A 25999-nucleotide genomic window follows, 5' to 3' on the forward strand; every position below is an offset into this window, starting at 1 on the left:
AAACTGACAATTTAAGAACATCATGACACATTTCAAGCTAAATAAAGCATAGGATGCACATAATGTTTGTGTGATATTATAACATGCTTTCCAATAATAGGCAAAATATGATATTTTTGAAGAAAATAGTTAGAATAATTATAATTATCATCAATGGACATGGAATGTACCCTAAATTGTAGAATCACTCAGCAGTTACATACACCAAACCTTCCAGTTATATTCCTATCAATATTATGAAGGCTTTTACAGAAGGGTTTGGTCATATATAATTCATAGCCTGAATTATATAACATTTTATAACTAAAAACATGGTGAAAATTGATATTTTAGGGCTGTTGACAGTATTTTCTGATTTATGGAGTGATACAAAGAGATATCCAAAATCCCTTCTGTAAAAGCCTTAGATACTAATATGACTACAAAATGAAACAATAATTTTGATCCTGGCTTTATCCAAAGTTCAGATTTCGGTTCCTGAAATGTGTTAAAATATGCGCATATTTCATGAAATAATGGTTCATTTGGATATTTAAACATGCTATTTCAGAAAACTTGTAATACAAAAAACAATTGCCTTATTGTAAGTAATTAACTGGAGAAATATTTAGCTGATATCTTTAAGTTAAAAATACCCTATTCACCTGGGGTGTCTCGCCTTAATTAGATGTTTGATAAGTGCAGATCACATAGTAAAACACGTACACAGATACATTATTTTGTATTTTTATTAAATTCGACAATGTCAATTTCACTTTCCACTATGTCCACCGTTGTTTTTCACAACCAATGGCAGAACTTTATTGAGGCCTGTAATTAGTCAACTACAGGTCTCTTGAGTCAGTCTTTTTCTTCCAAAAAGCTTGTGACAAGATGTTATTGCTCTTGGGGCATTAAAAACAAGATTTTAACTTTAGTTTTTTATATAATATCTGCATTTTCTATTGTGAAAAACTAAGTCTTAGTTATTTAATATATAGCGCCATCTCCTGGTTAAACCCTGAAATTGGAGAATAGTGGGAGGGCCTAACATTCCTGAATACTGGTCTTTGGCAGGCAACTGGCTGGCAACTGGCTGGCAGTCGGCAGGAAGCTGTATGCTGGGGTCCAAAATAAGAGGCTCCATCTGTATGGTCATTTGTTCTGGGAATGTCATTTTCGAGCCTGAGACCTGAAAAACAGGCTCAGGGCTTAACAGGTTAAATACTGTTAAAAGTTAGGTTAAGCTATATTTGGTTGAAAACTTTGAAACGCAAAGCCATAGAATAATACCCACACTTGACATCTGGTCCCAATTGACAATATCTAACTTGGAACAACTTGCTTGCAATATCTACTTCAGATGAAATCTGATTTATAGAATAAGAAATCCACAACACGTGGGAGAAAGGTCATTCAAAGACCAAGCATTGCTTCCACCATAAAAGATCCATGGGTCTCTCACAGTTTGACTGCTGTTTATTTTCTTTCCTGTCAATTTAGCTTTGAAACTGTTTAACTTTCTCATCAGACATTTGATCAATAGGTCTCAGTATTGATTGCTATACTTCTTTGTCTCGTTCTGCAGGTGATTTTGATGCTGACCAAACTATTTGACTTCAACCTCAACAGTGTGACAGAGAGTTCATTATGGAGGTAAGCATATCACACTACACGAGCTCGTAACATTTCTAGAAAAGCCTAGAGCAGCTGTGAGTTTGACACACTCGGTCAGAGGGGACTGCTGGGCTTATTTCTATATATGTTTTTATGTTTTCATTCCTGTGGTGTGAAAAGCTCCCGGCACTGTTTTTAGTAATACCAACACTCACAAGGTTTACATGATGTGGATTAATGAGACATTCAAAGCTTGAAAACGAGGCAACAGTCAAAAAATGATCTCCAAAACAGCGCGTCTGAGTTGCCGACTGTGTTCAATTGGTTTTAATGTCTGTGGGCACAAGAAATCCTTCACATGAAAACCAATAATCATCGTGACTTGAGCTTGCAAAGTTATCCAGTAAATTACCTCGACTGGCCTTGAACGCAGCGTTGCCTTCCTAAGAGCCTCAGTCGCTCTGACTCCAACCTGATGTAACTTTGGAGGGAAAGGAGATGCATAAATGTCTTTAGGAATACAAGTCAGAATCAAGAATATCTGCAAGTCACTGATTATCAAATGTATTTGGTATTACCAGTGTTGTCTATACTAAACAATGGAACAATCCTCTGTAGGAAAATCAGACGACCAAACAATGACAAGTAAAATGTAGAAATAAGCAAACTATCTAACATGTATTGTACATAGTTTACTTATACCTGCATATTTCTTGCACCGTTGTATCACTTATGATTATTTTTTGAAACTATTTTATTTCCTTATTTCTTTAGCCTTTGGTTTATTGTATGTTGCACTGTTGGGGGGTGGGGCCTCATATGTCCATTGCCAACAACTACTACAGTGTAGCATTGCACATAACAATAAAAAGTTGGAATCTTTAAAAAGGGCATCAACCCAGTCTCACATCCAAATGTCTAATAGCTTTGTAGTAGTGATGTAGTAGTTTCACCATAACGCCTCTGAAATTGTCAGATTGCTACTTTTTCCCCCATTAGTTTCTAATGGCCAGCATACATGTCACATGATCATCAAGATTATTATTCCCAATAGAAATGCAATTTTTTGGGATATCTTTTACTTTAAAATGTGTTTTGATTACAAAAAAAGTATATGAATGAATGTTTTTCAGTTGATGTGTATGATCTTTTGTTGGACAGTTATACCGTATAATCTTTTAGGTCTCGTAACAAAATCATATAGATGCAAAAATGTTCATGGTTGCCAGGGTTGTTGCTAAGGGGCTGGTATAGAGTGGTGCTATAGAGTGGTGTAGGCTCAGCATTGTAAAGTAAGCATCACAAGGGCTCTCTCTACAAAAAGCAATAGGATTTTTAGATTAGATTTTGAAATATTGCAGAAAAATTACATCTATGCCAAACACACTTTCACGATACTTGAACATTTTTCAGCAGTTTAACCTCCACATATTAACAGAACTTTTATGATTATTGAAGAGTAAATGCGATCACCAGAAGTCAAAAGCTTACCTTAGAACAGGGGTGACCAAACATTTTTCACTGAGGGCTGCATACATAAAGATAAAAGAAGGGCCGGGCCACTCACCAGAGATGAGGTATATTGCCTCATAAGTTAAGATATAAGTTAGCAAATTCCATTATACTTTTAGAATTTGCTTTTAATTTACAATTAAAAATGGATCACGGGCCGCAGTTGGCCCTCGGGCCGTAGTTTGGACACCCCTGCAATAGACTATAAACCAACTACATCATGGGCACATTTCTGTGCGCAACCGTTCGCATAATGAAAAAGGCGGCTAATGTTTGGGGTGATGACATTTAGTTGTCTCATCTTGTCACTTGTTAGCAACCGCTGTCGTATGACACATGGACATTCAAGAGTAGGGTAATTAATAAGGGATTTTTTGTCATCGAAAAAACTTGAAAATAACATAACTTGTGGACCTTATTGCTGGCATCGAATCTAAAAACACATTAAAAAAAACATTAACTTTGATACAAGAGAACCAAAAGTGTGTAAATGCTAACTTGTTTCCCTGTTAGCAGACTCATTCCTGCACCAATTGCTTAGTTTAATCAAAATGCACATGACGGCTGGCCTATAGAAATGATTCAGGGGAAAACAGTAACCGTCTCATTATGATTCTACATTTAGCACTGTGGAACAACTTAGCTATAATACATTTCAATGGGAGAAGATGTTGGAAGGACGAGTAAAGAAGTAAAGAAAGAAACAACTTATCAGCTAAATGGAGTTCATTCTCTCTACATCTTTTAAACTCAAACTATTGTCAAACTGTATTCTTTTTGACAGCCATATTTCTCCAGTGAATGTTTTTTTCCTAAACCACCTTGGATACTATTTAACATTTAAACACTTGTGATGTGCAGCTCTGTGATCTTCTCAACTGAACTTTGGGTAACACTTTATATTAAGGTACACAAATTAACCATCAACTAGTTGTTAATTAACATGCATATTAGCAGTATATTGGCTCTTTATTAGTCATTATAAAACACTTATTAATGCCTTATTCTACATGACCATATTCTACAAGTAATAGGCCATTAGTTGAGAGTCTTTCCTCAAAAACCCTCTAATTAGTGCTTATTTATTGCAAGTAAAGAAGTTCTTGTACATGAGCTTTGGTCTTAATATGCTCTGCTCAATATGGGCCTAATAAGGCAGTACTACCACAAGAATAGTAATTCTCCCATAATAACACTTAAAGGTGGGGTAGGTCATTTTGGAGAAACCAGCTCGAGTGCGCTAGAATTTGAAAATACACAGCCGGAAAAAATCTGCCACTTCCTTACAGAGCCCCTCCTCCAACACACACGAACGCGCACATGACCAATGAGGGCACGAGATAAGTTTGTGCACGAGATGGAAGGCTGACAGGCAGGTAGGCCATCCAGTTATTTTAGCCGGGCCGGCTAAAATGATTGGTCGTACTTTTTACAGTATTACGGCTTCCACAGATGACATTTTTTATGGATTTGTTGTCAAAGCACTTAAGATATTCATTGCTATCGGGATGTTAAGAGCATTCCATGGAATATAACAAAAAGTGTATCTCGAGCCGGTTTCTCAAACTTACCTACCCCACCTTTAACAAATATGATCTATTCTTATGTAACAAGACATGAAACTATAAGCGTTAATTGTGTCTAAATAACTCAAAATTAGATATTTATATCTAAGAATATGTTTTGGGGTATTGACAGTTCAGCTACCAATAGCAAGGTGATATTGACCTGTGTGTTTCATATTTGCGCATTTATATTTTTCTAAAATTTGTACTGAAGGTTAGACAGGAAACCGGGTACAGGAAGTAGGAGAAAGTGAACTGAATAGCATGGCAGTAGACTGCTACTAATTTTCCCGATGCAACCTGAAGAGTAAAAGGGTAAATTCCGTCAGAAAACAATGACTGTAAGTGTAAGTTTAAGCCTTGAACTTACACTGTAAGGATTAGTAACATGTATTGTGTTTATGTGATGACATTTGGAGATGTTTAAACACAATAGAGTGGCGAAGTCCCTCCCCTTCCGGTGGACCTCCATGGGACCTTATTTCGGAAAGATTATGTATTGAAGTCAATGGAGAGAGAAAGATTATCTTTCGATCCCGTTTGAATTGTGCCACGAATTACACATAGCCTATGATAATTTTGCAAGTCAAAAAAATAATAATGTGTCGTAAAACTGTGAAGTAACACATTTTTTTGTGTGAAACGCTCAATGAACTACATCTCTGGTCTCGCACAAAAACACACGTCACCAAGATGGCCGTCACTACTGTCTTGCCAAAAAACGGATTGACTACCCTCACTATCACCACAATGAAACACGTCCAGAAGAATGTCATGCAACGCTGCCTGCCTTCCTTTGATTCTTTCTGAACTGCCTGATCTTTTTAATGTTTAATGTCAACCATTTGTGCAGATAGCATGAAGTAGAATAGATCGCCGATGCTAATGTAGCGTTAGCGTTAGCATTTCTCCCCCAGGCTTAAATGGTGTATTATAGAATGATCACACCGGTGTGACAGTACTCTTCAAAGGGTTCACGAAATATGACTACTACTCTTACTGTTTAACATTTTGGGTTACTTAATGTTACTTCATGTTAAGGCTGATAAAAATGACAAGGCTAAGGCTGTAATGCTAACTAACGTGCTTGCTACTAGCTAGGTAGCTAACTTGATCCAGCCACTCCTGGTCCTTTCATCAGACGGGAAGCGAAAGAACGAGCAACACCCATTGCTGGTATGATAACAACCTGGTACTAAGCACACAGGCATCTTGTTAAAGTTATCTTATCTTAGCTATCTCTTATTTAGTGGAGGAAAACAATTGTGACATCAGTTATGACATCACTTAAGCGACTCTGGGATTTGTAGTCTTTCTAGTTGCGTATTTTTCATAGTCTTATATTTCAACAGTTTTACGACAAACTGTGACTTTTTTGACATGGAAATTATTTTTTAAGATTGACAAACATCATATGTGTAATTCGTGGCACAATTCAAACGGGATCGAAAGATAAGTTTTCTCTCTCCATTGACTTCAATACATAATCTTTCCGAAATAAGGTCCCATGGACCGGAAGTAGATGGGCGTGACTTCGCCACTCTATGAGAAAATGCGTTAGCATTCGCGCTAGCATTTGCGTTAGCATTCACGCTAGAATTCACGCTAGTTTTAGCATACACGGTAGCGTTAGCATACATGCTAGCGTTAGCCATACTAGCCTGTATAGATGCTTATTGCACAGCTAGCATTAGCTATATTTACCGTGTTTACACTTAGTGGTCCTATGTGACAATCTGTGTATGTTACACTTGCATGTATGAGATCATTAAATGCCTTGTAACTTCTTTGTTTATAGTTTCACTCCGTTTGAATGTCAGTGGACTACAAATAAGTCAATAAAGGAGCAGGCTGCTCATTCCCTGGCTCTCAAAATAGTTTGGCTGGCTGTTTAATCTATGTTCACACTGAGACAGTACAACACATAGAGAGAACAGTACACCTATTGTGTAAGTACATACAAGCAGGTCACACAGTATGATCACAAATACAAAGAAATCTGTTCAAAATCTGTTTTTATTAAAAAATACAGTCTGCATATGTGTTCTCAGCCTTGGAGAAACTTGACATGTTTTGGTATGTGTTTGAACCTCTCTTTAGTGGTTCATTAATAAAACAGATATTTGAACTTTGTTCTTGTACTGTTGAGGTTAATTTCAGTAGTTGTGTGCTATAATGTATTTACAAAGTGTGAAGAGGAGGCAACTTTAGAATAGGGAACCTGTTCAGGTCAATTAGAGTCAAAATACTAGCTTATTGGTTATGAACAAGACTTCACTTTAATATAGGGAACATATTCTTAGATATAAATACCTAATTAGAGTCAAACCACTATAGCTTATTGGTTATGAACAAGACTTCACTTTAAAATAGGGAACATGTTCTTAGATATAAAAACATAATTTTGAGTTATTTAGACACAATTAACACTTATAGTTTAATGTCTTGTTACATAAGAATAGATCATATTTGTTAAGTGTTATTATGGGAGAATTACTATTCTTGTGGTACTACTGCCTTATTAGGCCCATATTGAGCAGAGCATATTAAGACCAAAACTCATGTACAACAATTTCTTTACTTGCAATAAATAAGCACTAATTAGAGGGTTATTGAGGAAAAACTCAACTAATGGCATACTACTTGTAGAATATGGTCATGTAGAATAAGGCATTAATAAGTGTTTTATAATGACTAATAAAGAGCCAATATACTGCTAATATGCATGTTAATTAACAACTAGTTGATGGTTAATTTACCTTAATATAAAGTGTTACCGAACTTTGAAATGTGAAGGGCCAAAGTGTAAATATGTTTTGAAAGATCTATATAAATATGTCTGCAAGAATAATAACTTGAAAAGAAAACCTAAACACCATAAGATATACTTAAAGACTGTTCAAACATTGTAAACCCTAACTTTTATAGTGCTGTAACAAGGCTGTTCTGTCTGGTAAGTTTTATTCAAACTCACAGAATTGTTTTTAAAGTCTAGTGAAGACCCCAAACTTTGAAAACATACCAGATATGTCAGACAGGATTAAGAACAGGACACATAAAAAATGCACGAGGCAGCTAGATGATTTCCATTTGATGTAATGGTGCAGCCCCTAAAAACACAGCATCCTGGATTTGAGTGTTTCACTTGGTATACACATCATGTGTTTTCAATGAAGTGCGGAAAACAAGCTGATGCTCAGGCTGCTTATGTTATCTGTGATGTGTGGAAATGTGTCTTTAGAAATCTTTATAAACAGAGAAGGGAAAGGGGTAATAAAAAAAGGTAAAAGATTTATTGAACATAACACAAGTTGAGACTGGGTATGTTGTCCAAGTGTGACAACATTCTAGAAGAATACCCAATTCAATGCTTGCACAATTGAATAAAGGGCGAAGATAACATTTTATATTAAGTCTACTTTTTCTTATGACTTTGTAGAGTCTCAGCTCCACTAACTTTTTTGTATAGCCTCTTTTGTATAGATGGAGAAACCCGTCCTTGGGTTATGTAAGGAAAAAGCTGAGGTTATTACTTTTTAGCTTATTTCTTTATATTAAGGTTTAGCCTGGGGACCCCTTTGCAAGATTAAACATTTAATTTCTGCTACAAAGGAGAGATGTTAAGGCAATATACTTTGGACGCATTAAAACATTTTGTACCTAGCACTTAAAGAAGATGTCATGCGTGCCAGCCAAATAGGGATGAGATACCTTTTTATTTGTATTTATCTGTTTTCATCAGAATTTCAGACTTAGTGAGGTTTGCTGAGATATACACTCTTGGGCTATCATTGTTAACGCTTGGAATTCATCTGGAAACCTTAACGCATTAAAAAAGAAAGCCTCAAATTCTTCATTCCGCAATTCCAGCGCATATTTTTAGCAAGAATTGCATGGGAGTGAGAAGGCAAAGAAAGCACAGGAATTGGTAAAAGTGTAATGCACTGAATGGAGATCACTGGACATCCATAAGAACCATCATTACCTCGGTTTATGTATGCCTAATCTATTACAAATGGCAACTGCAGTCATTCTTTAAGTGAGGTGAAAATGGAGGAAAAGCATTTTGCCAAACCATGCGCCGGTTTCTTGAAGTTTCCCAGGAGGTTCAGGTTCTTTATTCGTACCCATATGTAGATTTATTAAGGTGTGGGAGATAGCGAAAACGGTCACCACTGTAGGAATAAATAATGCTCGCAATATGAATACCACACGAGCATATGCCCTGTGTAGTGCAAACTATACAGAGGGCGATCAAAGCGACTCTGTGACAGCGTCTTTTTCTCTCTCCTTTTTTTGGCCTAGTGTTGGTAAAAGGCTTCATGCCAATCACTAATAAATCATGTTATAATATAGTTGAAACAAATGTTCTCTTACCAGTATGTCATGCATTTTTGCGTTTTGTTTTCACATATTGTTATTGCAATTACGTTTTTTTTAACCGACTGCCACCATGACACAACCTTTACAGGGTTGATAACAATTTACACAAAGAAGTGGCCAACTCAAACATCTAAAAAGTAAAAGAGCAACATAGGGAATAGTACCCGGTTGACAGTCTTTCAGAATCTCAAGCATCTTTCCGAGAGGATTACCAAACATGAAAGCAACAGGACAACACGATAACATCGGGATTTCTCTGCAGAATAAGCTATCCAAATAGACGGCGCATACAAACGAGCAACTGAGCCGTGTAACAGCAAATTGAGGAGACTATCACCTGAGATAAATTGTGTGGAAAATGTGAAAAGCTTATGTCGAATTATAAAATTGGGTCATTTTATGGTTTTTGAATTTGTCCATATCTGTTGTTGCCTCCATTATTTTTTCCCATCTAAAATGTCATTGTAAATTTAGCATTGTGTGACTGACCTCGTAGAGGCCCAGGTGAGGCATTTACCCATGATTGGTGCATCTGCTACTGATGTGTCTTTCTTCTTTTTATAAATGTGTTGCCTTTGATTTGATTTAATGAGAAATCGGAGCAACTTCTGATGGATGGATGATTAAAGGTGCATGTGGGTAAGCAGACAGATTGACAGAAAGACGGATGAGCTAACAGATGATATACAATTTGAGAGAGCAAAGAGGATAATGACAGTGCAGAACATTAGTTGGCAATTTACAGCCAGGAAGATAGACAGAGCAGTAGAGATACTGATAACTGCATTTAAGATAGCCAATAAGTCTTTCAGCAATCTTGCACTCCTCGGGGGGAGTTTAAGGCTAAACTAGGCCCCTCTGCCTGTCGGGACCACGAATAGCAGCATGAGGTAACAGATTGAAACTTTTATAACTAGGAATCACGTGGCGCATTAAGAGAATGCACAAGTCTGTCAACCTGTCTATCACTGCTTCAGGCCAAAGGCATACGGTGCAAAGTATCTTACATTGGTAAGCTTTGATTTTTGGTTTTGCTCAATTTTTTACTTCACTTATTTACATTTTTAGAAGACATTTGTGTCCTGACCAAACCTAATTTATACTTCCAAATCTTACAGGCAAACCTCACTAAAAAGCCAAGGCTAAATACGGTCTGTTATCCATTCCTGATTGCTAATGCTAACGTGTGCCTGCCTTTTTATATAATATGCAAGCGTACTCTTTTTACTTTAATCTGCACTGTCCCTTTGCTGTTGTAATGCCGTGTTGGGTGGGCATTACAGGATTTCTGATTATGATTCTAATGCCAAACCAGAAACCAGACCAAACACTGGGTTTCGGAATTCCAAAGGGTTATGTTTGAACTGAACGCAAATTCAAAAGAATGTACTCTCAGATCTAACGGGGTGAGTTCAGAAACCTAGTGTTCAAAGTATGACGATAAATAAGTTGTGAAACATTTGACTTCCCATTCACAAGCTAACAAGATTAGTATTGCTCATTGTTTTAAAGTTTAACTTTTTCACCAAGTGTTCAGGTAGGTATTACAGATCTCCTATCATGCTATTTTTAGGCATATATTATTAGTCTCAGATATATACAAATATGTAAAAAACATGTCTATGTGTTTTGCTCAAAATACCAAACAGATCATGAATTTTAGACATCCCTCATATCCCACTATTTCAGCCCTGTTAGAGAAGTGCTGATTCTGTGACTGTAGCTGCTGGCCCCGCCCCCTTTAGAGCACGCAGGCAAGCTGTGAGCTGCAGAGGGAAGACACACATACTCTCTCCAGTACAGGTTAGCTCTGAGTGTTTGCGATGCTTGCTAATTCAAACAAAGACCATATGTGACCCGCTCTATCGAAATCAGTCGGATGTCGCAACGGCTCATTTCAAAATAAACGTGGATTTGCGTAAAAAACTATTTTTTCGGGGTTCGGGTGTTTTGTTTGATTTTAAATAAACAAAGTCTTGGCTTTCAGAATATGAAACTTTTATTTCCAAAATCACACGATAAATACATTTGTGAAGCTTGTGAAGGGAAGATGACAGGCACCTCTCGCTCGCAATCTGCTGTTCCGTAGCGCAGCCCCCCCTCCCTCCGGCTGAAATTATGAATGTAAGGCATATAGTTATCTAGATAACACGGCGGTTAAAACAAGCAACACTCTGCCGGCCATCTTAAAGCACACACCTAAAAAACTTTACAGGAAAAAAAAGTTGGAAAACCTATGCTCCACACTTTGTTCCATAGTAATACACTGACACTGTCCAACTGTTAGTGTAAGCATTAAGGTAAAACATCAAATAATTGACACATTAGTTGATGGCTGGTGTTTAACCTCAGACAATAGGGAATAATGTCCTTAGAGTCAACGGATCTATGTTCTTCAGAGCTATTTCAGGCAGCTTGTCATAAAGGGCTTTAGGGACGTTCTTCTCTGTTGCATATTCCAACCTTACTGATCCTCACTGTGAAGGACCATGGTACGCAAAACTAGGAGAGCAGGTGAAGATTGAAAAAATAGGGATTTTATTCACCCAAAATATATATACAGTTTAGTAATTGGTTACAAAATCAATTAAGATGAAAAATGGTTAATTATTTAATATTTATCAAAGTCCATTGCTAATCCATAGTTAAGTGCAGGGGAGCAAACTCTACTAAAAAACAGGTGGCTTAGGTGGTTTCTTTAAACACCCCTCAAGTTTTAGCTGAATGACACAGTTCAATTAGCCAGGCACATCTACATAGGCAGGTGTTGTTCAGCAGCTCAGCCTTTTGGCAGGAGCAAGGTGAGCTGCAAGACAAGACACTGACAAAACTGGGGTTAACACAAAACACATTAACAATCACTTAAAGTGTTTAAATGATATATTGTAGGGCCATACCTATATAAGGTATATTTATACGTTTCTGTTTTCAAAATACCAAACAGATCATGCATTTTAGCCATGCCTCATTTCGCTCTATTTGCTGTTCTCCAGCCCTGTTTTTGCAGGGGGCTGATTCTGTGAGCTGCAGCTGACCACGCCCCCCTGCAGGAGAGGGGAGCGCTCCGAGCGTGCTCTGATCAAGTCAGAAGAGGGGGAGGAAAAAGATCTCCGTCCTCCGTGTTTTATTATATTATTATATAGAGTCGTTATTCATTTGTTTTAAAGCTCAATAAATAACAAAGAAGACCTTTGACCGGCACTTTTCTAATTTTGTCCGGAAGATTTAAACTTTAACGGACATCTTGACCAGCGAAAGAAAACTGAACTGAAACTCTGCCGCACGGTCCCCTCGTTCCTTGGAAGAGGCGGAGAGGTGGGTGTTTGTAATCTGCTGGTGGACTAACCGGAGATAATTACAGTGCTTGCCTCGACGGGGAGGGATTGCTTTGAATTATAGCAGCAGGAGCAAACGCTTGCCTCGGGGAGGGAGAAAAAAAGCCACAGCGGAGAATAAACAGAAGGAGAACCATGGCAACCATGCGCGGGAAGTCTTCTTCGCTGCTTTTGTGGCAGACTACAGCGCCACTTACAGGCCTGGCATATGTACTACAGCGTCTCCAGCGCTTTCGAGCGGCAATGGCCGGCCGTGGCCCAACCCCACATTCCCCTGATAGGTGGAGAGTTGGCCCAATAGCCGTAGCGCCACCGTCCTGACGTCAGTAACGTGTTCAAATCTGGATCAGTTGTTATCAGATCAGTTGCAGCCCCGTTTTTAGAGATTTGGGTATGGAGGAAAATAGAGAGGGTTGTGTTTTCTGACACTTGGTGAGTTCCCTGGAACACCGGGGACACATATTCATGTATAAAAGACGTACAGAAGTGCATTTTGCATGATAGGTCCCCTTTAATGCACAAGATGGCGTGGCTCAATTTAGTAAAAATAAAGTTGGTTAAAAATGTGTTTAAAAAGGTGTCTTTCTATTTATGATGTTTAACCAAAAAAAACATAACCTTTAGGATGTGTGGTTGGTTCCAGCCTTCACACCAACTTGTACTTCCAAATCAGAGATGCAAACTTCTCTAAATAACTTAGGCTATATTATTTGTCTTTATTTGATCCATTACTGACTGCTGATGCAACACATTGGAAAATAACCTGACCAAACACTCTCTAAAAGTATAAAGCTCGATTGCAGAAATCCAAAGGGTATGTTTGGACTGATGCAACATTGGTGGTTAGGTTACTTACAAAGAACGCAAATTCAAAAGAATGTACTCTTCGATCTAACTAGGTGAGTTCAGAAACCTATTGTAAAGATGTTGCAGAAATATGACGATAAAAAAGTTCTGAGGAAAGGGAGACGGACAACTTCTATGCGTCGTTTTTTTTACCATCTGAAAATGTAACAACAAATCGCTGAAAAATGCTACTCTTGTTTCCACAGTAACACACTGACAGAGTCCAATTGTTACTGTGTTTGTGTAAAGGTAAAACATGAAAGAAAGGGCACATTGCTAGTGTGGGACCACAGACAATGGTGAGAATAGGGTGTATGTTCTTCATAGCGATTTCATCAGGCAGCTTGTCATATAGGGTGTTGGGAACGCTCTTCTCGGTTGAAATCTCCAATCTTACTTTTTAACCTGTTAAGCCCCAAGCCTGTTTTTCAGGTCTAAGGCTCGAAAATGACATTCCCAGAACAAATGACTATATCTTCACTTCTAAAAGGGGTAAATTAATAATCTTTTTTCTCAAAGCAATGATAAACCTGTGAGTTGGATGTAGAAAAAAGTCAGAATCAATATAGATGTTTTTATTTTACAGTAAATTCAGATTGAACATAGTAAAAAAATGTAAATGATAGTTTCCGTCCAAAAAAAAACATTACTTATAGTGAAAACCACCCTTAAATGATGGGATAGTAGACTAAAAGCTTTAGGAATCCAAACTATAATATAATAAGTACCCTGTATCAAGATTGATGCAAAACAAGTGAAATATAACCTTTTTAGAGAGGTTTAGAAAAAAGAAAACACCTCTGGGGTCATTTGGGTGTATTTGCCGTTTCTCTGGAACCCATTGGACAAATGTGGTGATTGTCATGGTTTTGGATTTATGTTTTAATTTTCCACCTTTTGTTTTGAAATGTTTTCCTCCTTGTGTCTTGTCTGGTCCTACTCCCTGGGCCGTTCTCATTTCATCAAATTCCCCTCCTCGACTCCCCTCCTCGACTCCTATCCTCGAGACTTAGTCCCGCCAACAGGAGATGCGAGCGGAGGAGCCGAGGAGGGGAACCGAGGAGAGAGGAGGGGAAGCAGCAGGCGGTTAGAGAAATGAGAACTCCTCTCCTCTGAGCGGTCATTTTAAAGAGACGTCCATTAATGATGACAGGAGGCACAGCAGTCCTCTGTCTGATGGACAGATGTGTTCATGACGACTTATATATTTACTTTTAATTCATTGACAGTGCGGTATAATGAGACAATAACAGGCTACAGATGCGGGGACACACACACACACACACACACACACACACATATATATATATATATATATATATATATATATATATATATATATATATAGATATATAGATATATATATATATATATATATATATATATATATATATATATATATATATATATATATATATATATATATATATATATATATATATATATATATATATATATACACATACACATACACAATTTCAGAATCAAACAGAGCACTCTCATAATAACGTAACACTATCAGAGACTGGATATATCCCCCCCCCCTCTCCCCTCTCTGGTCGCTACAATGAGGAAAATAAATTACGGGCCAAAAGTTTTATTTACAAGTATTAAAAGTAAGCAGAGGACACCAAACCAACTGAGACCTGTCTGTCCGCTGCATCTACGCACACACTGCACCACACACACGCACCTACAGCTCCTAAAGCATATAATCAGGCTACAGCCGTTGTGTAGTTTATTATGTGAAGCACTAAATGGTTTTAGAACAATATCGACTCTTTGTTTGTAGATATCTACTAAACTAAAGCAAATAAAGAGAGTAGGCCTGTTATACTGAGTGATATGATATATATTATACACACTGCTCTGCTTTCTGCACGGACCTCACAGCTGTTCTCACTGTAAACATCGCGTCGCGATGAAAGCAGTTAATAAAATAATATCCAGGGGATGCATGCAGAGCTGTCATTGACTGAGATAAGTCCGGCGGTGCGTCACGACTCTTTGAAACATCTCTGTTCCTGGAAATGCATCCACGAAGGAGCCGTGGAGGACCGTGGAGGACCCATCAGTGTATCCTCGGTTAGAGCTCCTCCAGAGAGCCTCCTCGACGCTCGATGCTCGGTCCTCGATGTGCATTTAGAGAAATGAGATGTCCTTCAACATGGCGCGCTAAAATTCATTTCCGGGTCACTACCGGAGGACCGAGGAGTCGAGGAGGGGGATTTGATGAAATGAGAACGGCCCCCTGTGTTTGCCTTCCTGTCGTTAGTTTCCCTGGTGTGTCTGATTGTGCCTCATTGTGTTCACCTGTTGCCCTTGTGTTTCTGCCTCCCCTGCCCAGCTGTGACTTGTCCTGTGATTACCCTTCTGTGTATTTAGTCTTGTCTTCCCCTGTGCTCCATGTCTGTTCGTCGTCGTCGTTTCATGTCCCTTCTACCTGTCGTCTATGCTTGTCCATGTCTCCTGCCTGTTCCCGCCTGTAAGTTTGTTCCTGTCTGTCGTGCTCCCCGGTTTTGTTTTTGTTAATTAGTTTCTTGTTTTTCTTGTCTTCAGCTTTTTATAAATAAAGCTCCCCTTTTGTTACCTTACCTTTTTTAGTCCTTTTTTAAACTGCACTTGGGTCCTATTTTTCCCAAACCTGACATGAGCAGCATTTTGCACCCACACATATCCACTGAATAGGCGATCAAAAGCCATGAGCAAGCCAACAAGTTTCACTCAGAGTCATCGTCCTTGAGAAACTGTCTTTTTTCCATTTTATGTAACTTCCATCATCCTGCTGGGGTTGGCCATTTTTATTGGTTCATGTTGAAAGTTGCTGGGACACTAAAAATAAGTCATTGGCCCCTAAATCAAGTGATTCTGTGACAAGGGCCTCTGAAGAGCCGATCAATAGCCTGATGATGTCATTTTCCCATGGTCCCGGCTGTTGATGGTTCCTGATGAATTATACCGGAGACTTATATCCAGCAGAGTTCGCCTGGTGGCAATTTATTTTCTCACCAGGGAACCAGGGAAAAATCTTAAAGGGCTAGTAAATGAAACATATTTGCCAGTGAATATATCTTTATTTCCATGGCTGTTTGTAAAACTTCAAGCATGAAGTTCTCAGTAATCTCCATCAAAACCCTTCAAACAAGGACTTAGTCTGGATTTAACAGCTACACCGAAAATAGGTGGAAAAAAAATCCGTCCGTGTGAATTATTTCTTCATTTGAAGTCACACGAGGCATTCTGCGGCGTCTTTGCTGCATTTTTAAGATTTGCATGCTTTGGGCTTTTTCTCTATCTCCATGTGAAATTAGAAAAGCTCATTGAGCTGAGCCTCAGACTGCTCAAAATAAATTAGACCTGACAGCTCACATCGCTCAAACTTTTGGACACGGTCTGAAATGCTAAATTTCAACAGAACACAAATGTTGCATTAGGACTTTGACCAACCTTTGAATATTTTAGCTCTCATTGAAAGCTGGTCTTGATTTAACTGTTTATAGCTGGTTAATCACACTTTTCTATGCAAATTAAGTGACGAAAATAATAAAGCGACTCTGCTTACCAGTCAAGTTAGAAAAATGTTAGTGAATGTAGCTTGAGCTTGATACCACCCTAAATTTGCCATGAAGTGGACCCTGTACTGTATATATCATCATGGCCAAATATCATGCTATTAAACATATGACAGCTAACATATGTATGGGCAGGTGGCAAAGACATTTCAGATATTTTTGTTCTAAGACAAATTATTGATCCATGCAAACATTAATTAATTTGTGTATTTCAAATTTAATTAGATGCTTGAGCTGACAATTCTCATGTATTTATTTGCTTTGGAAGAAAGACATTCAGTTTCCTGTCGCCTACATTAAAAAAATCACATCATCTGCTTCAGTTTTAACAACCTTAAAAAACATTTTGACTGCACGAAACTACACCCACTTGATACCGTTTTATTCTCCCCTGGTGTTTTTCCAAGCAGTGAGTATATGCAGATTAATGAGTGTTTGTTAGCCGTTTCTGTCATGCAAAGCTGCTTTTAATCTTCACGACAGACTTAAGAGCTCATTAAAGTTAGCGTCAGGCAGCACGACAGCCATGTGTACTGTGTCTGTAGCCTCTAATTTGAAAACTTTGACAATTTCTTTTGCAGATAATCATCTGTCATTTGATCTTTGGACAATCAGTAACAACATACTGTATAATAATTACACAAACTACTGTGTTTGCATCAAACTAGTCACTTTAACCACTTTGGAAAGATGCAGAAAAAAATAAAATGTGATCATTTTACTCTCACAATTTCCATGGGGTACACATTGTTTCTTAATTTTGTCATACTTTTAAATTCCTTGTTTGTATTTGTGTCTTTAGGTACCTATGTCTGCTCCACCATGCAAGCCCGATTTTACTGTGATGTTGTGCTCTTTTTATTTTTGCTTTAGATATTGAAAGCCTTTTTCTCAACCTGATAAAATTATATTTTTTGTTAAGGCCAAGCGGTGGTAAGGCAACTGCCTTGTCAGTCTGTGACGTCACTCGGCCCAAAAGACTTTCCTATTGACTTGCATTGGGAAAGACATCTGTAAATCCACTTATACATTTTGGTAAATCAATTAGCCTGTACAAACACTTGAATAGCCCTTGTTCAAATCACTGGGCCCTAAAAGTTGAAAAAACACATTAAAAGCAGAAGAATACAACAAATGTTATCTACCCTGTCCATTAATTTAACTGAACCAGTGGATTAGATACAGGGCTTATGGTAAACTATGGGCCCAAGACTGGGCTGTTTTACCTCCAGTTAGTCACACGGCATCTATTGCACGTCTGTCCGTCCTGGGAGAGGGATCCCTCCTCTGTTGCTCTCCCTGAGGTTTCTCCCATTTTTCCCTTTGAAATGTGGTTTTTCTCTGGAAGTTTTTCCTTGTACGATGTGAGGGTCTAAGGACAGAAGGTGTCGTTTTCTCATACTGATATTATGCACAAACTATGCTGTTGTATTTGCTGTAAAGTGTCTTCACTGTAGGGTATTTTTTATTATATGTACAGCACTTTGGCTCGACCAAAAATCGTTAAAAAATGTGCTATATAAATAAAACTTGATTTGATTTTGGGCTTCATGCACCACTGAGCAACTTTCACAGGAATGAACGGAGTCACGCCTCCAATGCTGTATCCAGATGACTTTGGTTCCATGGTTGAATGTGATTATTTACACCAGCAGTTTGGTTTAAAACAATTGCCCTTGGCTGGTGTGCACCGAGGTGTTTAATCAACATGCCCTTTTATCGGTCCATGTCATAATGCTATTTATTGAGCCACTTCAATTGTAGAATAATGACAAGTAATAGCATCAGATGTTTTATAATGAGGTATTAATCCAGAATAACATTTCTAAGTTACTCAGTACCAATAAAAGAGACTTTTTCCTGCAGCCAGCAGGTGAGTAAAAAGCTTAAAAATGTCCTGTTTTTTCTGCATGAATAGCACAAAAACTCCCGTAGACTTCATTTATACAGTCTTGCTAATAGCGAATTTATTCTGACGCTGTTTATTTTGTTCCTTGGCTCTATTTGAGCATGTTCAAATTATTCTAGTAGCATTGCTCTTTCATTATGATTTGTGTGATTGCATGGTTGCTTGTAAATACAAAATATTTATAATGGAACGAACTGATGATCCAGATGATGAACATCTGGATACAAAAAAAGGTTTTCTTTGGTTTTATTATGTGTTGTTTGTGTTCAGCAGTCCCCACACACTGACCATAATGATGTAGCCGCTGTTCTCCTTGGGGATTCATGTCGCTGCGTTAAACACAAAAGAGACTTAATAACGCAGATGCTCTTTCCCCTCTGCCACTGAATTCTCGAGGGGGGGGGGGGGACTTTTAATTGCAACAAGTAATTCATCAAGTGTTCATCAGACCTTTCTGATTACATTTCAGGTCAACTGACTACGGAGCAACGTACCAGAAGCTTAATGAGAAAGTGGGAGCAAAGACAATACTGAGTTATTTGTACGTGAGCCCCAACAACAAGAGAAAGGTAATGTTCATCTTTTCCTTATTCGCTTCAAATTTCATCATTGCCCTGATTGTGTGCACTGCTCTTGTTTCCTATCAACTGTTGGTGTGTGCAAATTCAAATACAGGCATGACTCATCATTATCTGTATTTTTGGCTGTCTGTCTTTTCCTCTATAACTTTCTGCAATGTCAGTTAGAGGCTTTGAACTGTAAGTTATTTATTAACAAGTTCAATCCATGTAGACAGAACTCGTAGCAAAGAAAATACTTCCAATATAGCTTGTCTATAGTTCCTCTTTTATTTCTGTCTTTCTGGAACTAGGCTAAATCAAGACCTAAAAGGATAGCAGATAACGATAGGTTCATATTTTCCTTCATGCTTAGCCCTAGCATTTACCCAGGTTTGGGTCAATTGACAGTTAGAACCATCTGTCTTTGTTAACTCCACAGATTCACCTTCCTCCCCTTACATGACTCTAATCAAAAAGGGTCATTTCCTCTGAGTTAATTAGTGTATAATAATGATTATGAAATTCAGCCCCACCTCAGTGTAACCCTGGCCACCCACCTGATCCAGTTAGGAGTAGCTGTCAGTGACTGGGAAATCCCTGAGGTTAGGTAAAGGTGTAAATCCAGCCGATGAGACGCTGACTGTGGGTGGAACATGAACATAGTGACTAAACAGGGAGCCTGGATGTCAAAACATTAGAGTACTGGGGTGCACACAGCCACAAACAGATGACATGGTATGTAGACTGACACCCATAATGTGGTTCCACATTTCGACAAGCTTTAGTTCTGCCTTGAAACTAGCATAGGCAACATTTAGCACAACTAGCTAATTGGTGTGCCAGGCAGATGGAAGCATATAAATGCTAAGAGTTGTGTTTAAGCTAGGGGAACTGTGTCGTTTCTTCACAGCTGTAGGGTGGAAAACATAGATTGTGCTAACGCGCATCGAATGGAATATTGCACATTACCTGGATGAGGAAAAGTAATTCTAGCTGCCTTTTAGATTGAAAGCAAAATGGGATAAAACTATTATTCAATTAATTATTTTGTTTAAAGCCTTTGTGACCCCTTTTTATTTGGAAAGTGTTTGTTCGGTCTTCTCAAAGAGTAATGCAAGTGTTTGAAGTTCCATATTTTCATAATGAAAATGTTCCACCAAAGTTCCCATTTGGCAAAATGCTGCGTTGGTCCTCAGAAAAGGGACCCTTTCTGCCACTTTTATAATAACATTGTTTTCTAATAGCCATACAATGTAATTATTTTGTTCTTTAATTCTTGGTTGCACTCACCAGTAGGTGGCTTGTCTATGCACATTCCTGCAAGACAGCAAAACCACGGTCTGTCATGAAGTGTGTTGTTGAAGTGCTGCAAGTCTTGCTTGTGAAGTAATACAAATTAAACATGTTTTTACCACTAGTTGTTGCACTCTAAATGATGGAACATCTGCCACATGTGTCAATAAAAGTCAATGACAAGACGCAGTCCAACACAGCCAGTGGTTTTTGCCCTTTCGACTTTTTGATAAATATCATAATCCAAATCATCATCAGAAATCCTTTATTAGTCCGACAGCGGGGAAATGTACATTGTTACAGAAAAAAGTGGCATAAGCAGTAGCGATGACGGTATATAAGTCCAAGTACGCATTACATTTCATTTTCATCCACTTGCAATATGCAATATACAACAAGTCCAATCAACAATCAAGATTCAAACTAAAATCAGCAATAATTGTTCAAGTACATTAGCTTTAAAAAGGCACATCATTATGATTGCTACTTCATTGTCTTCAAATAAGCCGACCTTTTAAAGTGCTACAAATATATAAATGGTTTTCTTTGTTTTTAACAATTTATTTGTATTAACAATGCATGTTCTGTAGGAGATTGAAAAATCGATGAAGAAGTTTTGAAGCTTTTGAGTACAGGAAACGAGCCAACTGAACAACACAAGGACTCAGTTTAAACAGTCTGAACAACCGGCCGATGAAGACCTGCAAACAACTTGACAGGTTGTTAATATCTCTCACAGACACTCAAGGAAACAAATAAAATGACAGACACGCATTCAAACCATCAGGGTCTTACGCACACACAGACTGACTTTGTCTGTCATCCTCGCGTCTTCTCTTACCACCCTCATTTACATACACATTCACACACAGGCAAGCATTCCAATTATCTTTTTCTGACACATGTTTACACCCCCTCTCTGGCTCTTATTTCGCTCGCACATTCATGATCCCCATGTTGCGAAGGCATGACAATTGTAGTGACCACGATATCCATTTGTTTTTTGTCCTTTGTTTGTGATTCACTCGTGGGGCTGACCAACGAATAGACGCTTGTAGTTTGAGAGAAAAAATATAAATGTCCAGATGCGATTGAAAAGTAAGATAGTTTATTCCAAAAAAGGCAAAAATAAACATTTTTAAACAAACTATTTCTTATATAAACTGATACTTCAATGTTAAAGGCACAAGAAAGAACCAAGCTGTGACGCTCCCAACCAGCAAGGTCTAAAAACTGTTTGCTTCAGTCAGCCACACCAGTAGGCTGCAGCACCTCTCCTTTTATGCTGCAGCATCTTGACCTGCAGGAGTAACGCACTCAAATTAAATAATAAATAATATACACCACAGAATCTCAGGCTATGTACTCTAAAAAGATAAATGAATATAATCTAAGGAAATGGCTCCGACATAACCGGCCTCTAATTGTATTTTGGAGTACCACAAAAACAATTATCAAATATCCATTTTTAAAAAAAAGGAGCCTATAGTCAGGATTTCTATTCATTTCATGAATCCAGTCATCTATCAATATGAGTTGTGTGGTGTTACTCATCCTGTCTACATGATATCATCGTGCCATCAGCGGAAGAAGACTCTTTGCTGCCGTCACTCTTCACATTCTAACAGCAGACAGATCTTGGTAATTGGCCTCTCCAGCACACTGGTCTGTGTTTTAACTTTAACAGCTCGAACCAGTCCTTTAGTGTCTGCCATAGCTTCTAGCACTCTTCCCAGGATCCATATCTAAGGAAATGGCTCCTACAACAATTGTAAAAATATGAAAAGGACTAAAAGTATTTTGCTTCACCAGCAGCCCCATGAGGCAATAATAATGACATGCATGTTACAAAAAAAAGCAGTTGGAAGAATAAGAAATAGAGACAACGTTGCTATTCTTAGGTGATTTAAGTATGACAATGTTGAGCTGATCCTGACAAGATGAGTCCAAACATAGCTCAGACCACATTGGTCGGATGGAGGTAATTACCAGTTTTACATTTGTAAAACGTTTTTTAAATCATATCCAATGTTGTATTCAGAACTTGACATTTATGGTTAGGGTAAATGCCTGAAAGCTATACAAACATGGATTCCTCAAATCAGCCAAAGTCTGTAGTGAAAGGTGACCCAAATTGTGTAGCTTTAAATGCAAAATGTTTTTACTTTCACCATATCTTAAATTACATCTGCACTTCATTTGGCTGTCAAAAATGTAGTCTTGTTATGTTAACATGCTAACGCTAAAATATAAGTTTGGTCACAAGTATCCTGTCATCAACTAAAGTGCTTGACAACATTTTTTTAACTGTTGTACAATCTGCTCTAGCCAAGCCCCATTAAGTGAGCCCGGAATTGAAGCACATTTTCGTAGTCACTAAACAGTGATAATACACTTCCACCTCAATCTTGACGTCATTTGGGCCCTACAATACTCTTTTTCCATTGACTTACACTGGAAGATACATCTGTAAATCAGCATATATTTGTATCTTTTAGGTAAATCAACCGCACACTAAAAACACTTGAAAATATCGAGATATATTTTTCCTCTCCATTCATTTGACGGAACTGAGATCAGCAGTGATGCATCTGCTCGGATGTGGGGGTTAAGGAAGACTCAAGTATATATGCTCTATGTGCCCAAGACCTCAGATGATTCGCATACTTTTTTTTATCTCGAGACAGGCCGCTTAAATGTATTAAATCCTGCATTTACATTCAATGTGAGAAATCAGGAGATCACCAAAGACATAGGCGTCTTTTTTTGTCATATGCACAGTAGCTACAGTGTAGAAATGCTCCTCCAGCATTGCAACATATATAGGACATAAAACAACAATTGAAAAAGAAAAAATAGTGCAAGAAGAAACAGTAGAATGAAATAGTTCAGATTATGTAGCATGACCAATGTGCAAGTAATACAGATGAAGTCAACTATATACATGTCAGAAAAATATATAAATACAATAAGCTAAATAATGCAGAGAATGTTGTAAGTCAATGCAGGAGCCTTTATACATGTGAATAGAATAAGGTATACAAGAACAGAATGTAAAATGTAATATTGTACAGTAAAATCAAATGAAGTTAAGGGCGGTGCAGCTGCCGTACCAGGCCGCTCAGGATGCTCTCTATGGTGCACCTGTAGAAGGTCAGGATGCTCTCTATGGTGCACCTGTAGAAGGTCAGGATGCTCTCTATGGTGCACCTGTAGAAGGTCAGGATCCTCTCTATGGTGCACCTGTAGAAGGTCAGGATGCTCTCTATGGTGCACCTGTAGAAGGTCAGGATGCTCTCTATGGTGCACCTGTAGAAGGTCAGGATGCTCTCTATGGTGCACCTGTAGAAGGTCAGGATGCTCTCTATGGTGCACCTGTAGAAGGTCAGGATGCTCTCTATGGTGCACCTGTAGAAGGTCAGGATACTCTCTATGGTGCACCTATAGAAGGTCAGGATCCTCTCTATGGTGCACCTGTAGAAGTTGCAGAGTATCCTGGAGTCCATGTTGAACCTCCTCAGCCTGCGGAGGAAGAAGAGCCGCTGTTTTGGTGATGGTGGTCGTGTGAAGAGTCCATGTCAGGTCCTCAGTGATGTGGACACCGAGGAACCTGAAGCTGCTGACTCTCTCCACCGTAGTCCCATTGATGGCGATGGGGGCGTGTCCCTCTCTCTGGTGCTTCCTGTAATCCACAATCAGCTCCTTTGTTTTGCTGACGTTGAGATGGAGGTTGTTATCCTGGCACCAAGATGTCAGGGCTCTAACCTCCTTACTGATCAGCCCGATGACGGTCGTGTCGTCAGCAAACTTCACGATGGTGTTGGAGCTGTGTATGGCCACGCAGTCGTGAGTGAACAGGGAGTAGAGGAGAGGGCTGAGCACGCAGCCTTGAGGGGCTCCGGTGTTGAGGATCAGGGTGGAGGATGTGATGTTTCCCACCCGCACTGCCTGGGGTCTGCCGGTCAGGAAGTTCAGGATCCAGTCACAGAGGGCGCTGTTGAGCCCGAGGTCTCTGAGCTTGATGACCAGCTTGGAGGGCACAATGGTATTGAATGCTGAACTGTAGTCAATGAACAGCATTCTCACATATGTGTTCCTGTTCCTCTGGTCCAGGTGTGAGAGGGCAGTGTGGAGGGTGAGGGCTATGGCGTCGTCTGTGGACCTGTTTGCTCTGTAGGCAAACTGCAGGGGGTCCAGAGAGTCAGGGAGGGAGGAGGTGATGAATGATTTGACTAACCGCTCAAAGCACTTCATTATGATGGAGGTGAGTGCTACTGGGCTGTAGTCGTTGAGGCTGGTGATTTTTTACTTTTTGGGGACAGGAACGATGGTGGAGTGTTTGAAACATGTGGGGACTACAGACTGCAGCAGGGACCTGTTGAAGATGTGTGGGTGTGGGAAGTTTGGGGGAACACATATAAAACACATCCAATCTTCATCCTGCAAAAAAGAGCAATACTGTACGAATTATACATAAAACTGCGTACAGAGAACCAACAAATACATTATTTATCAAACTAAAAACACTAAAACGACAAGACCTGGTTGACTATAAAACTATTCAAATTATGTTCAAATCCGCAAATCAACAACTAAGTCATATCCAGGGATCTTTCACACGGAGAGAAAACATGCACATGTTGAGAGGAAACTGCATTTTCAAAAAACCACCCATACGAACAAATTCCAAACTTCATTGCATCTCATCAAAAGGTGTTAGTCTGTGGAATAACTCTAATGATGCACTGAAATATTGTACAAGTCTATCTAAACTGAAACTATTATTAAGAAGCCAAATCATTAATGGTTATGAGGGGGACCTGTACAATCATATTTGTTATTTCTTGTAATTGTAAAAGTGATTTCTTTTTGATTGTTTTGTTAAAACATGACGCTGATGACGATAACCTAATATTTTATTTGCAAGGAAAATGTACGCTAGACGGGGTAGGACCAGAAAAGTGTTTTTAAGCTTCTTCTTGCCCCTGTTGAACATGACAGAGACTATTTGAGATTGTTGTTTTTTTTGTTTTTTTTTTTGTACTTTGTTATAATTATTATTATAAGTAAAAATATATATATATATATTATTATGTATGTTTTGTTTCTGACTAGTTCAATAAATTGACAAAAGAAAAAGAAAGAAAAAAAAAGATGTCTGTGAACACCTCTGCCAGCTGAACTGCACACACCCTGAGAACACGGCCAGGGGCCTTGTGTGGGTTAACCCTTTCAAAAGGATCTGCACATATCTGCCCAGTTAAAAAAAAAAAAGGGCAGGGCCTACAATTTGTGTGGACAATTATTGTGAGCAGCAAAACCAATGGAGATCCATCCAACAGTTGTTGAGATTTTACACTTAATTGAAACATCTTAATTGAAACTTGAGTGACAGAATCAAAGTGTGACATGGTCAAAGCATCAAACC

General features: G+C 38.6%; 1 protein-coding gene across 1 annotated transcript in view; it reads left to right on the plus strand.

Moving 5' to 3' along the window:
• Positions 1-25999, plus strand: part of LOC117483126 (VPS10 domain-containing receptor SorCS1) — a 214305-nt gene that overhangs the window by 102585 nt on the left and 85721 nt on the right. Inside the window, exons 2-3 of the mRNA XM_034131317.1 lie at positions 1568-1635; positions 19188-19287. Of these exons, the coding sequence (XP_033987208.1) occupies positions 1568-1635; positions 19188-19287 (168 nt within the window). The remainder of the gene's footprint in view (positions 1-1567; positions 1636-19187; positions 19288-25999) is intronic.

This window comes from Trematomus bernacchii, unplaced genomic scaffold, assembly GCF_902827165.1.
Source record: "Trematomus bernacchii unplaced genomic scaffold, fTreBer1.1, whole genome shotgun sequence".
NCBI classification, from domain to species: Eukaryota; Metazoa; Chordata; class Actinopteri; order Perciformes; family Nototheniidae; genus Trematomus; species Trematomus bernacchii.